At 40.1% G+C, this 15,225-nt stretch overlaps 1 protein-coding gene across 1 annotated transcript; it reads right to left on the bottom strand.

The window, feature by feature from the left end:
• Positions 1–5,223, bottom strand: LOC105922844 (tripartite motif-containing protein 16). Its single transcript, XM_036146840.1, has 2 exons — positions 4,121–5,223; positions 1–13 (listed from the first exon to the last, which is right to left on the bottom strand). Exons 1-2 carry the CDS (start codon positions 5,221–5,223, stop codon positions 1–3), a joined length of 1,116 nt encoding a protein of 371 aa, XP_036002733.1.
• Positions 5,224–15,225: the final 10,002 nt, after the last annotated feature.

Genomic DNA, 15,225 nt, shown 5'->3' with positions numbered 1-15,225 from the left:
TCAATCGTCCAGCCTGAGAGGGGGAACCAGAAGAGGACTGGGGATGAAGAAGCCAGAGAACTCTGACTTCTTATTCTTCAACGGGAGGAGTTGCCTGAAGAGACCCTAAGCGCGATTAGATTATTTTCTGCCTTGTGCCTGAATGGCCTGAAGGCTTTCTTAACTTTGCGTTCTTGACGTTTAGGACTCTTCTCATATTGTGTTATTGTTTGTTTAACTGCTCTGTTCCACTGACTCACATGTTAGATTTTTTTGTGTTATGAGATCTACACTTTAATGTTACATCATGTTGATCAATATGGTTTTATGGTAAAAAATGGAAACTGTTTGCTTCAGACACACAAGGATCAATGGTTTATGCACCTTTTTGATTTGATATAGGAAGAACCAGGATCGGATTGGCTCTTTAATATTAGCTGGTAATGATAACACTTAGATTCAATACAGGGTTTTCAGGCTCAGATTGGCCGAGATCAGATCTCCCTGGGAGGGGGGCCTTGCCAGTTTCTACTACCCCCTAGGGGTAGCTTTTTCTGGAGTTCCCCTGCCCGCACTGAACCTCTCCTGCCTTTTCTCCTGGTGTTGTAAGTTTGGAGTGGTGGATTATTGTCCATCGTAGGGGTGAGTGGAGAAAGGAGTAGGAGGGTATTCAGGGTGGGTGAGAGTAGACGGATTCAACCTTGGTTACTGAACAGGTTTAGCTTACCATAGTCTAATGTAATCTTAAAATAATGTGCGCATAGGTACCTAAAACAGGCCTTACCTAATTACATGAATCCTAAATTGTAGATAAAAGCTAAACCTTTGATCTTGTGTGTTACACCTCTATGAAGCATTCATGTTGATTTGTACTAAAAGTTCCAGCACTGCCCGGTTCCAACACGGGAACCCTTTGGGTCCCACTTTACGAGTTTACAGAAATGGTTCCTCTGTGTTTTGTTCACATTTTCATATGATAGGTCTTCTTGTTTTGTCTTGATGCTGACGACGCCATCATCAAAAAAAAAAGAGAGGAATGTTATAAGAATTATTATTCTGAAGTCACTATGGCCTCACACCACTCGGACATAGGAGGCCTGGAGACCTGATGTCTGTGTATAAGATCCACTGTTTGCTGAGTGCAAGGCTGAATGCCGCGTAGAATGATTATTGTCTATGATAGACTGTCTTTGTTATGTCTCAAACCAAGGCCACGGTGCAGTATTAGGGGAAGCCCGGAAAGCGAGGCAGGCAGAGACAGGGCAGACAGAGACTGCAGCGGAACCGTGGGGTGCGATTACTTTCCAACTATGTGAATCTCTGCTCTGTTTCTCAATAAAGGTGCTGGAACGTCATTACCACCGTCTCGTCATTTAGTAAAGATGGGAACTCAGTTACTATTGTTTAATATTCAACCCAAAACTCCCATAACACACACATTGGTGATTACTACGTGTACATTTTAATATGTGCCAAAGTACAAGTACATTCTAACTTTCAGACCTTTTTCAGGATCTAATCATTAAACATGTTCAACATTTAACCTGTGTTTTAGCTGTGATGCTGTTTTATTTTCAAATACTAAAAAAGGTACCGACACTGTGTCATGAACCCAACAAGAAGACCAGAACAAGGAACATGACAAGGTGTCAACCACAATAGGGAGAGCATAACAGAGGACCTGACAATGAGTGTGATAGAACTAGCAGAAGAAATAGAGGAGAAGACAGATGAGCCTTGAAGGGAGTAAAGGTAATTAGGCAGAAGGAGAAAGAAAGCAATGAACTGAGAGGGACAGAAGGAGAGCAGAACTTAGCAGAACATGATGAATGAACAAATGAGACAGAGGCGTCAACCGAATACCCCTATTGAGTAAGGACTCTTAGGCAATGCGGAAGTGTGTCAGCGGCCGCCTTGATAAGTACTGTCTGCTGCAATCAGTAAGGAAGAAGGTAGGAAAAGTAGTCTGTAAGCTTCCTCTAGCGGCTAGTATTGCCTGCAAACCCCATGACGTTAGTTACTGCTGCTAAGGAGCCTCAAGGTATCCCACAATCCTTTGTGTGACATGACGTATCAGCACATCCCTCTCATGGATAACAATGAAAATGTCCAGTGAGAAGAGAGGTCGCATGATAGAGTTCTCACTGTTGACCCAGTGAAAGGTTACGGAACAGTAGATAGGAGCTAAAATTAAGGGTTTTCGGGTGAAGCCTAAAAAGTGCAAAAACGTAACCAGAACTGCATAATCCACAGGAACCTAAAAATAACCAAAGACCTGTGGACTGTTTTCAGTAAGGAGGCATCCTAACCAGATGCCCGAGCCAACTGAACAGGCACCTCTCGATGTGGAGGAGCAGCGGCTCTACTCTGAGTCCTCCCCAGATGACTGAGCTCCTCACCCTATCTCTAAGGGAGAGCCCAGACACCCTACGGAGAAAACTCATATCGGCCGCTTGTATCCAGGATCTCGTTCTTTCTGTAACGACCCAAAGCTCATGACCATAGATGAGGGTATTCTCATCTATGGTCGTGGTATATTCTGCACTAGTTTTTTAATGCACTTATAAAAATTTGGATTATTTTAAATATATGAGCCTTTATTTTGCAGTGTTTAAGAAAAGTAAAAGTAAAATGTGCTGGAAAGTACAATTTCATGTCAGTGTTTATTTCTGTTCCTCAAGCGAATCACCTGTGGTTTTGTTGTTTGTCTCCATTTTCCTTTTGTTTGATATGTCTGCTCTAAACAATTTTCTGTTAACATAAATATTGCTGAGCTTTACATCTTTTAGGAACATGATAAAAAAATTAAAAAAGTCATAGTTGACTTATTGCATTGGAACCATTAAAATATACAGAGATCTATATTCCACTGCAGTAGTGCCATTTAGTTAACATTTATTTTCCATATAATACATGAAAAACTTGTTTTTCAGTTGAAAAATAGAGAAGAAAAAAATTACCCAACAAACTTTCTTACTTTAATTGCACATGAAATGTCAACATAAAGTCATCAACTGCCCTTGTTATTAGTGTGAAAAGTGTCAATAGGGCATTTATTATCTTACAGTAAATATTTAGGACAAAGTGAAAGCAACCAACAGGGAGACGAATTTAAAAAAAAAAAACATTTTAGTGAGCTTAATCAAAATTTTTATCAAAAAGCAGTTCAAAGTCTTCAGCTGATCCAAACGCCGCTGCAAGAGTTCTGATGAAAATTAACAAGTGGGATCATGTTTCTCTGAATTTAGAATCGACAGAGGATCCATGAAAAGTCTGAGCCTGATCCCAGCATATAGAGGCTGAGTGAATGTGGTCTGGACTCTGTGGAGGAGAGTCATGGTGTCAGAGACGCTGTAGAAAGACAGAATACCTGCTCTGTGATCCAGGTACACTCCTATTCTGGAGGAAACTGGACTTGATACTCGAAATTTAACTCTGTTGTGAAAAAATGTGTAACTGCTTGTGTCAAAACATAATGACCAAGATTTGTCATTGGGTCCAAATAAAAAAATGTGACCATCCACCTCTCCTAATGTTCTTATATGAAACTGCTACATAAACTCTTCCTCCACATCTCCTCTCCACCTCACGGTAACAACGTCCAGTCAGACTCTTACTACTCAGCATGTGATTATAATCAGTGAATCTGTCTGGATGATCCGGATAAGACTGTTGTTGGACCTTACTTGTTACTTTTCTGTTCCTCTCAGATAATAACAGGTTTCTGTTTGTTGTGTTTGGAACCAGAGTGATCTGTTTAATATTTCAGTTCTGGTCTTTGATTCTTTGTTGCAGTAAAACATCCAGCTGATACAAATATTAACCACCTGGACCTCAGATCAAGTCTGACTATTTCAAGTTAACAAACTCAGCAAAGGATCCAAACAAAGACGGTCTAAGCCTGATTCCAGCGTATAGAGGCTGAGTGAATGTAGTCTGGACTCTGTGGAGGAGGATCATGGTTTCAGAGACGCTGTAGAAAGACAGAATACCTGCTCTGTGATCCAGGTACACTCCTACTCTGGAGGAAACTGGACCTGATACTGGAGTTTTAATGTTGTTGTGGCAAAATGTGTACTTTTCTGTGTCACAACATAATAACCAAGATTTCTCACTGAATCCAAATCTACATTCATCTGACGCTAATGGTCTGGTGATGTTCTTGTATGAAACTGCTACATCAACACATCCTCTCCACTCCACCTCCCAGTAACAACGTTCAGTTAGACTCTCTCTACTTAGAGCTTGATTATAATCAGTGAATCTGATGGGATGATCAGGATAAGACTGTTGCTGTTCCATAAATGTTACTTTTCTGTTCCCCTCAGATAAAAACAGCTTCCTGTTTGCTGTGGTTGGATCAAGTGTAATCTCGCTTGCATATTTTAAAAACTCAGGTCTGGTCTTTGGTTCTGACAGTAAAACATCCACTTCAGTGACTTTCTGTGAGATGTTTGTCCATGTGTCTTTCAGGATGTCCTGTAGTTTGTTTCTGAGCTCTGACACAGCTGCTGTCACATCCTCAAAGTATCTCAGAGGACGAATATTGATGCTGGATGAGTGTGTAGACTCACTGAGTGCTGACAGTGAGGGGTAGTTGAGGAGAAACTGGTTGTGATCCTCTGTGTCTGAGAGCTGCTCCAGCTCAGCGTCTTTCCTCTTCAGCTCAGTGATCTCCTGCTCCAGCTTCTCCTGAAGCTCTTTGACTCGACTCACTTCAGTTTCCTGCTGGGATCTGATCTGCTGCTTCACATCAGAGCTTCTTTTCTGGATCAGACGGATCATCTCAGTGAAGATCTTCTCACTGTCCTCCACTGCTTTATCAGCAGAGACATTGATGGCCTCCACCTCCTGTTGAAGCAGCTTCACATCTTTCTCTTGGTCCTGGATTCTCTGCTGGATTTGTTGTCGTCTCACCTGGAGCTCCTTCTGCTTCTCAGCCCTTTCTGCTGCAGCTGGGACTGTTTCATGGTCAGCTGGAGCAGCTTGAAGTCCAGTTTTCTTCAGTTCCTCCACTAACTTTGATAAGATGATATTTTTTACCAGGACGGGCCTTGGTGTGAAGGTTTTCCTGCACTGAGGGCAGCTGTAGATTCTCTTCTGATCCTCTCCATTCCAATGTTCTTTAACACAGTTCTTACAGTAGCTGTGTCCACAGGGAATAGTCACCGGATTCTTCAGTAGATCCAGACAGATGGAACAAGAGATGCTAGCTTGATCTAGTTGAACTCCAATCCTCTCCATTTCAGCTCTCAGTAACAACGACTGTCAGTTTCGCCTTCGTACTACAGAAACTGCTCAGAGCTCTGATCTAAACAGAATGTGTTGCTGCAGTGAATGATGCCTGTCAGCCTTCAGATTCAGCAGTAAACCTCTAGATGTGAAGAGGAGGAAGCAGAGACGTCTGCTGATATTATGCATTGTAGGAGGAGTTTTCAGACCACAGTTTTCAGAAAGAGCTTTGATGTGTTTCTTCTACAGTGCTGACATGTTTAGGCTTAATGGGTTATTTTTATCTAGGTTTTTCTCTGTACAGTGAAAAGGCATTGCAACAGAAATCCTGAAATGTTGGAGTAATAAAATGTTGAAAAAAGAGAAGCGGTTTAAAGTTTTAACCGAGTTGACATCTGAAAATGAGACTTATGTCTTTTTCACACCATAGTTCATTTATAAGTTTGGCCGAAGATTTCTGTCTCAAAAAGACCTAAAACAGTCTTATCACACTGCAAGGCGGTGCTGACTTCTGCACTCATAAAAATTAACATTTAAAAACCATAGCAGTTCCATGCATTTGACGACATCTCTGGCAAAACGTATGCATAATATATGTGTATTCTTCATTCAGGAAAGGTAGGCAATGAGTCAATTATTAGTTTCGACAAAGGTTTTAGTTCAAAGTGTTCTACCACGTGTAGGCCGGACAAAAACTAGAGCTCCTTAGGAAAACGAAAGGACATTATACTGTACATGACGTCCTGTCGGTGTGTGAGTTTCGGGTGCCATACAACCAAAGTGAGAGCCATAAACCACAACTGCCATAAAAACATGCAGCAGTAAACCAGCTGTTCCAGAGGGTCATAAAATAACCAATTGTTATTAATGTTATTGTTATTAATTGTTATTAATGCTGACATGTCTGATGTGTTATGAACCATATTTTTAGAGATCTCTGAGGGACATAGTTTTAATCTTGTGTTGCTGTGACTGAAAAAGTTTTTTAACTAAATGCACCTTTCCACAGAGGAAAAACACAGCCTCCTCGGGTCTGTCATGATCTCAGCACTGATGCTGGTCTGATCACTCACTCAACACACCTGCTCAGCTCTGCCTCGATCTCGTCACCACTCATCTGATCCACCTGCTCCTGTCAGTATTTAACCAGCCTTCAGACCAGACATCAGGGCCAGATTATTTCGAGCCATCCGATAAGACTTATTCCAGCGTTCTTTGTTCCTGACCTCTGATTTCCTGTTTCCTGACCTGTTCTGCCTCTCGACCTCTGAGCATGCCAAATCCCTGCCTGATCTGACTGTCTGCTTCTGTAGGTTCCTGCCATAGACGCTGACGCAGCTTGCCGCAGTTTAGTTTTTAATAAACGGTTTCAATACAAGCACACTTTGTCTGGTTCGAATTCTGGGTGCGTAGATTCGTAACAGCCTTATGTTACACTCTGTGTGGTGTTCCTGATGTTTACAAGCTGACTGAGTGGAGGAGATGACAAACCATGAATTATTTTTTATAACAGACAGAGTTTTGTATACTTGACATTTTTCAAACTTTTCCAACTGTTCTTTTGTAAAATTCCACAGAGGCAATATCTTGAGGTTTTGTTTTTTGCCTGTGACAAGCTTGTAAGAAAGTAAGTGATGTGAAAAAGCCCCATACAGTACATGAGCATTTTAGCTGCCTGAAGTAATAAGAGTGAATTTATGAACCAGAAATTTGTGATATTAAATTTCACTTGATTACAGAATTGTATCTGTGATTTAAAAAGTGAGGTCAGACATTTAAGATGCATAGGTATTTGAGCTCTGACACAGCTTTTTTTTGTTGTTTGCCCATATTATAAATATCTGACTGATCATTTGCAATGTTTGATTTAGAAAAGTACATTGAAACAGTTGTGTTTACATTAAGTTTTAAAATGTTAAGGGGCAAGAGTTGTGGTGTTTGTCCTGCAATGGGTAGGTTGAAGTTGAATTACTGGTGGTAGTGTAAAGTGCTTTGGGAAGCCATTTGACATTTTAGGAGGACTTCAACCATTCAACAACATGGGCCACAGACCCTAAGATTTTCAGCAACTTTTTTGTGTTTTTTACCTTGGGTATAAATTACTGTATCATCTGCGTACATCAAAATACAAACATCTGAACAAACTAAAGGGAGGTCGTTTATAATCCTGTGGGCATGTTGAGTGGTAATCACTGATCCTGACTGACTCTGATCGATTCCATTGAAATAATTCTATCCATTTCATTGCATCTAAAGAGAAGCTAAATTACCCTAGTTTGGTTAATAAAATGTTATGGTTTCCAGTGTCAAAAAGCTTGTTCCAATAAATGTTTTATATGTTCTATGGAAAAAACAACTAGCAGTTTTTGTGGAGTGTTGGGTCTGAAAACAAATTTGCATTAATTCAAGGGAAATAATTCCTGTGGATCTTTCAAGGTGACAATTCAAAGTGACAATGCAAAAAAAAAAGAAACCTAATAGGAGAACAAATACTTTTCCGAAGAGATGTGTTTATGCTAATGGCAACATGCCCAGACATCACATGTGATTTATCTCTTGCTAACACAAACAGGTCTGTGGCTGGAAAAACAAAGCGTCAGCTGGGAGATCAGCTTGTTGCAGTTCTGGATGGCAGTCAGCTGATCCAAAACCCACTTCTCATGGCAACAATTTAACAGACACGTGGCAGAAACTGGGATGTGAAAATTCCACCCAAACAGAACCTGACATAACTTTTAAACCCCAATCAGAACTTCCTCACAGACTTTACTGGTTGTTTTTTGTTTTTGTTTGGATCCACTCAACGTTTGCCACAGTTTTAACATCTGAGATCTTTAGACATTCAGAGTGTGTAATGACTGGTGATGATGATCCTGGACATTCTGTTCTCAATTCAATTCAATTCAATTTTATTTATATAGCACCAATTCATGAAACATGTCATCTCGAGGAACTTTACACAGTCAAACCCAATCATAATATACAAATTGGTCAAAAATTTTCCTATATAAGCGAACCAGTTCATTGCATCAAAGTCCCGACAAGCAGCATTCACTCCTGGAGAAGCGTAGAGCCACAGGGAGAGTCGTCTGCAATGTCCATGGCTTTGCAGCAATCCCTCATACTGAGCAAGCATGAAGCGACAGTGGAAAGAAAAACTCCCCTTTAACGGGAAGGAAAACCTCCAGCAGAACCAGAACCAGGCTCAGTATGAACGGTCATCTGCCTCGACCGACTGGGGGTTACAGAAGACAGAGCAGAGACACAACAAGACAGGCAAACAAGCACAGAAGCACACATTGATCCAGTAATCTGTTCTACATTAGATGGTAATAGCGGGTGTATATATATATATATATATATATATATATATATATATATATATATATATATATATATTCATTTTTTTTTACAATAAATCTCACCACAGTCATAATTTTAGTATAACAAGGGTGACTTCCTGTTTTAAATTTGTTGCTTGAGCTGAGGCTTAACTGAGAAATTCAGAATTTCCCAGACCAGTAAAGTGACTTCTCTTAAAGATATACAGTGTTATTCTTATTCCAAACATGTATAACCTTTTATACTATCTCTACATGCCATTAAGTTCCAAATAATTCATACCCCCTTAAGATTTAAAGTCATTTTAATCCAATTATCAAGTTTGTTTCACATTGAAATGACTCAGGGTTTTTTTGCCTTCTTTTCTCACGCGAGTCCTTAAGTTTCTGTTTCATTTTGTTTCTCTGGTTCTTTTTGTCCTGGATTTTATCCACTTCTCTGTTCTTTGTCATGCCTGTTTATGAGTTTCACTCTCTCCTTTTGGGTAGGTGGAGAATCTTGTGCTTTACACTGTTTTATGGTTCTGTTTGTCTCAAACTACTCATTCAGTGACGCTGTCTTCTGTAGCTTTTTCACAGACGGCAGATTTTTTTCATCATTACACTGGCTGACTGAGCTTGGCCGAGGTATGAAAATGAGTCAATTTTTTTATTTGCTTAGTTTCCTTTTTCATTTTTATAGCATTTACTGTATCCAACCAATAATGTGTTTCTGTGTATTATATAAATATGAATTACACATGGATTTCAAAATGTTTTGCAAATAGAAATCCGTGTGTGGAAAGTGTGGCATGCATCTGTATTTACTCCACCTGAGTAAATGCCTCACAAAGCCATATATTAAAATTACTTTTTTTAACCAAAACCAGAAGGTTTTAAAAGTGTCCATTTTCCGTTGGTTAGGATGCGCTTTTATCTACACAGGTCTCTAGAAAGTCAGGCAGCTGTCTATTGTTGAAACTGGTGAACTCAACTGCTGCCATTTTTTGAGTAGTGTTTATACATGATTGATCTGTTTTATATTAAGGTTTTACGTATTTAGACAGCTGTAGTGCACGTGTTCCACCAGCTGGCTCATAGTTGTAGTCACTAGAAACGTGTGGTCTTTAAAATAATAGAAAAAATGTTTAATATAAAATATATTTTGTCTAAATTACATAACTATCTTTACAATTCTTAAACCACTGTATGTAAAGTTTTGCAGAAAGTAGATGATAAGATGGTTTTGATAATTATGGGGGAAATTTTTTAATTTTTCCTTATTATCAAGAAAGAGATCATCGATTTTTATCAAAGTCGGAATTCGACAAAATCTTTTAAGAATGTCGACAGTTCTCTAGTGCACAGACTCGATAGATAGATAATCTGCTAAAACGTCTTTAGCTACATAAGGTAAAGACGCCATCTATGCAGCCAGAGCTGCATAGATGGTGTCACATTCCTATCAGTGCTCCTTCACTAAATGATGATTATGTGTATCAGAGGTTTTATGGCATTAATGAGCAGATGGGCCTAAAAACACAATCATTGCAGATGTAGTTGACAGTGAGGCTAATTATACTTCTGTACAGTAAAGATATTTCTGTGGGTCCCCTGAGAAATACTGTGTGTATAAATATTACCTTGTTTAGCCCTAGGGAAAGGTAATTATTTAACCACTTTGTTGCTTGCTCTATTCAGAAAAGCTACTGAAGTTTAGTGAGTGATGCTGGTGCTGATGTGTTGCTGACTCTCCTCCTCTGTCTCCTCTCACAGGGAGAAGATGATCTGCAGGATCCTGCTGCTCATCATCCTCAACTCATGTCTCTGTGGTCAGTTTCCATCTTCTCTTTGTTCAGTCTAAATCCATCAATAATCAGTGAAAAGTCTGTCAGTGAAGGGAACACTTCAATCCTCCAGCTGCATCTGATCAAGCAGTTTGACTTGAAGAGCATCAAGCAGAGCTCTGACAGCACAGAGAGCACCATGGGACAGAAAGCTCTAGAGATGTAGTTTAAAGACTCCCATGTTCCAGTTCTCAGTGTGTCTGCTCCTCTCTTTCCCTCTCTGTCTCCTCAGCAGCAACATTTGTAGTGAATGTGACACAGAGCTCCTATCAGGCAGAGGAGAACCACAGCATCACTCTGGAGTGGACCTTCACCACCACACCTGATGGATCCTGGAGAGAACTGTTCATCCTCTGTGAACTGATCACAGATCATAGAGAATCAGTCCTGTATCAGGTCCATGATGGTGTTGAGGTGTCAGAGTCTCAGGATGAACAGTTTTCAGGACGAGTCCAGAGTGACAAAGACGTCCTCAGAGAAGGACGAATCAGACTGCATGTGTCCAGACTGAGGACTGAAGACTCTGGACTGTATTACTGTGATGTGGGGACTGATGATGGTTCTGGTTCTGGAAGATTTCGACTCAATGTCTCTGGTGAATTCAGTCAGTAGGTCTCAGTAGCACTGAGCTATTTCTCCACAAAGTTAAAGATGTCAATGTTACAGGAAGGTTTACTCGATTCTGATTGGGTGCTGGGTGTCTGTTAAAGATATATAGCCACATTAATTCTTATAAAAGAGACCCAAAAGAGTTTGATCATGATAAAATAGGGTTATATACACGAAGCCTGTATCCTGGTAATGTTTTATGGTCCTTTTTGTGGATAAATAGCCCCAGCTTCAGGCGCAATTAGCAGATATAAACAGATGTGGCACCATTGAGCGACAGTTGTGAATGCTCTGTATGTAGTTCTGTTAAATCGTAAATAAACAGAAAAAGCTTTATTAACTAACATTTTGAGCAACAACAAAGCATAAAACACCAAAACAACAACTAATACACGAGCAGGATGTGATAATCTTTTATTTAACAGTGTTTCCCACCGGAATTTGCTTAGGTAAGGCGGTGAGTTTTTGGGCCGGCGGAGTGGAGCGGGGTGGGGGTGTATCCCTGTATATTGCATGTTTTTGCCCTGCCATTCACTATATGCACGCACGAAAGCAACAACAAAAAAATGCGTGTTAACGTCAAATAAACATGCAAGCATACCGAGTTAGTTTTTTTTTTTTTTTTGGAATGTTGGCGAGGTGTCCGTTAGCAGAAATGAAGGGACTTCACAGAAGCAACAATCCTCCACTTCGTCTGGGATGGTTCACGTTTCCACGTCGTCCATTAATTTCCGATAATGAACTCCTCATGGGCCGTTATCCCTCACATGTTTGTCAAGACGTGATTCCTGACAAGACGTATTTCTTCACCACCTGTGCTTCTACACAGATGTTTGCAGCTGTTTTAGATCTACAGCTAACAGTAACAAAAAGCAGAATGTTGTCCAGATAAAAGAAACTCTTGTAGTGAACATCAGAGCAACCCTTCATTCAGGAGCAAATGTTTTCTGTAGACTCATCAACCTTGTTGCTGTTTCAGACCCAAAGTCAGCCAAGATGACGACAACAGAACCGGCTCCACAGGATGAGACCATCAGTACCGGTGAGTCAGAGGGTCAAAACAGATGTTTCAGCTTCTGATTATAACCTAAATTTAACTTTTTACTTTATATTCTGATCTCTTTTTATTCCAGGACGCTGGTCCAGGCTGCTTCTGTGTTTTGCTGTTATTTCCATGATTTCTCTGAGTTTAATTTTCATCTGGAAACTTGAAACAGACGAGAAGTGAGTCAGAAATCATTCAAACATCAGAACATTTATTAAATGATAAACCTGCTTCTTTTTACAGTTTCCAAGAGGAATTCCTGACACAAGCCTCCACCTTGGAGTGTGGATGCCTTGCTCAAGAGCAGGTCAGTGTTCATGTAGAAGGGAGCTCCATGAAGCCTTCTCTCCTGCAGATTTCTGAGGGCTCGGATTCAAACCAGCAACTGCAGAATCAAGGAAACCCTGGAGAAGAGCTGAGCCTTCAGTCAGAGGACCATGGATGAGATCAGGTGAGTCTGACTGGTCATCTGGAGCGGTCGTAGGATGACGTAGTCTGGTGGTTCACTTCAGAGGGTTTGAAGCTGAACTGCCTCAGTTATTTGGTTTTAATTATTTTTACTCCTCAGCTTTCATGTTCAGTGTTTATCTGGATTAAAATTCTCTTTTTTAGGTCCAGAAAGACTCATGGTTTCCCTGCACCTTTATTTCTCTCATCAGCTCTGCAGTCGGTCTGTTTCTCAGCAAATGTTGGAGGATTTTAACCTAAAGGAGCAGATGACCTGCTTCTTGTTTGACTCTGGACTTGTTCTGTGATTCTACTGAAGCGCCCCCTTCTGGTCGCTGCCAGACTCTACAGGTCTCCATCAACCTTTCAGGCCAACACACAATCAGAGGTTGTGGATTTATCTCCAGGAAGTAGATGAGCTAACTGCGATATTAATACATTTCTTGCCTCCGATGGCATTTTGCTTATAAACAAAAGACCTCTGCAGATGCTTTTCATCTTTACAACATGCACAACATTGCTATCATTGCAACTAGTAGCCAGAGGGGGCAGACATCTGCAAAATCTGGGAATTTACGCTATGCTCCTTTAAGTTTATATAGCATCGATCAAGTTTAGAAGTATCAGTGCCAAGGGAAAATATGAATTATATCAGTCTATAGCTGTCAGTAGTAATTTCCCTCTGCAGCCTTTGACACATTAACACATATATTATTCAAGGAGGAGTACGATGGACAATGAAACTATGCTCTACCTCATAAAATAGTTAGTGTCTGTGACAAAATTGTTTTTGTCTGATAATTTAGCGCTACTGCATCAAAAATACATTGTAATACTCTTACTGTGAAAATCTCCTGTTTTCCTCGTATTTACTCTCCAACTCTTTTGTTCTACATCAGTTCAATAACAAAAGGTTTATTTTTTTATATTTTTCTAATTCAGTACCAAATATTTTACATTTGTAGGATGTATTTTATAACACACCAAATCTGCTTAGTTTTCAAGGTGTTTTTATTGTCATGGTGTATTATAATTTGTTTGGGTTGAGTTACATGTGATTCAGTAAATGCAGCTATAATTATTTAAACAAGAACTAAATCTAAAAATGTTTACATGGATAATTTCTGTTTAGCTCTGTTACCTGGTCCTCTCTCTCTCTCTCTCTCTCTGGTCACCTCCTTTCTGCTCTCTCTCTCTCTCTCTCTCTCTCCATCTGCAGCACTTCCTCTCTCTCCTCCTTCTTCTCATCATCTCTGTCATTTGTCCCTCTGGCAGAATCTTCAGCCTGATATAAAAACTTTGTTAATGTTTAAATATCTAACCAATAGGTTGGGTTTCATCACAAGTTCACGTCTGCAGCGCTGTGAGAACGGCACCACCAGACGTTCTCCTGTGCTCTAGAATATTCACTTGCTTAGTTTTTGTGGTCAGGAACTGCAGCATTTATGGAGCCCTGGGTTTTATTAATGATCAGCGTTCTTGCTGATCATTGCTCATCTATTAGTTGTTGCTGCAGCAAGAGTTCTGATGAAAATCAACAAGAGGGATCATATTTCTCCAATTTTAGCTTCCCTTCATTGGCTTCCTGTTAAATCAAGAATAGAATTTAAAATTCTCCTCCTCACATATAAAGCTCTTAATAATCAAGCTCCATCATATATCAGAGCTCTGATTACCCCGTATGTTCCTAACAGAGCACTTCGCTCTCAGACTGCAGGTCTGCTGGTGGTTCCTAGAGTCTCTAAAAGTAGAATGGGAGGCAGATCCTTTAGCTATCAGGCTCCTCTCCTGTGGAACCAACTCCCAGTTTTGGTCCGTGAGGCAGACACCCTGTCTACTTTTAAGACTAATCTTAAAACTTTCCTTTTTGACAAAGCTTATAGTTAGAGTGGCTCATGTTACTCTGAGCTACCTCTATAGTTATGCTGCTATAGGCTGCTGGAGAACATCAGGGCCTATTTTTCTCACTCTACTGAGTTCTACTGTTCTCCAGTTTTGCATTGCATTGCAGTGAAATGACTGTTGTCATTTCAGCTTTTAACTTTTTTTTTCATAGTAGGTACACCTGGTCTGGCGTTCTGTTAACTGTGACATCATCCAGAGAAGACAGATCCTCCACTACTACCATCTAATGTAGAACAGATTACTAGATCAATGTGTGCTTCTGTGCTTTTTTGTTTCTCTTGTTGTGTCTCTGCTCTGTCTTCTGTAACCCCCAGTCGGTCGAGGCAGATGACCGTTCATACTGAGCCTGGTTCTGCTGGAGGTTTTTCCTTTCCACTAATGGGTGGTTTTTCTTTCCACTGTCACTTCATGCTTGCTCAGTATGAGGGATTGCTGCAAAGCCATGGACAATGCAGACGACTCTCCCTGTGGCTCTACGTTTCTCCAGGAGTGAATGCTGCTTGTCGGGACTTTGATGCAATCAACTGGTTTCCTTATTTAGGATTTTTTTTTTTACCAATCTGTATAATCTGATTGATTTTGACTTTGTAAAGTGCCTCGAGATGACATGTTTCATGAATTGGTGCTATATAAATAAAATTGAATTGAAATTTTGTGTTTAAGTAGAAACTAATGAGGTGACTGATCACTTTGCTCTGTTACGTTTATTTGTGTCCATTTAAACCATAAATAGTCGTTGAAGGTGCAGTTTCCTGGATAAATATTTTGATCTGTGGGTGACTGTAGCACCCTCATTTATAATTTTGTTAGCCATGTTGGAAATCTACAAATGGAAATTCAT

Source organism: Fundulus heteroclitus, chromosome 14, assembly GCF_011125445.2.
Source record: "Fundulus heteroclitus isolate FHET01 chromosome 14, MU-UCD_Fhet_4.1, whole genome shotgun sequence".
Classification (NCBI taxonomy): Eukaryota; Metazoa; Chordata; class Actinopteri; order Cyprinodontiformes; family Fundulidae; genus Fundulus; species Fundulus heteroclitus.
This window is presented reverse-complemented; position numbering and strand designations above follow the sequence as displayed.

Coding starts and splice junctions, on each gene's coding strand:
- LOC105922844 (XM_036146840.1), bottom strand. CDS start 5,223: ATGGAGAGGATTGGAGTTCAACTAGATCAAGCTAGCATCTCTTGTTCC.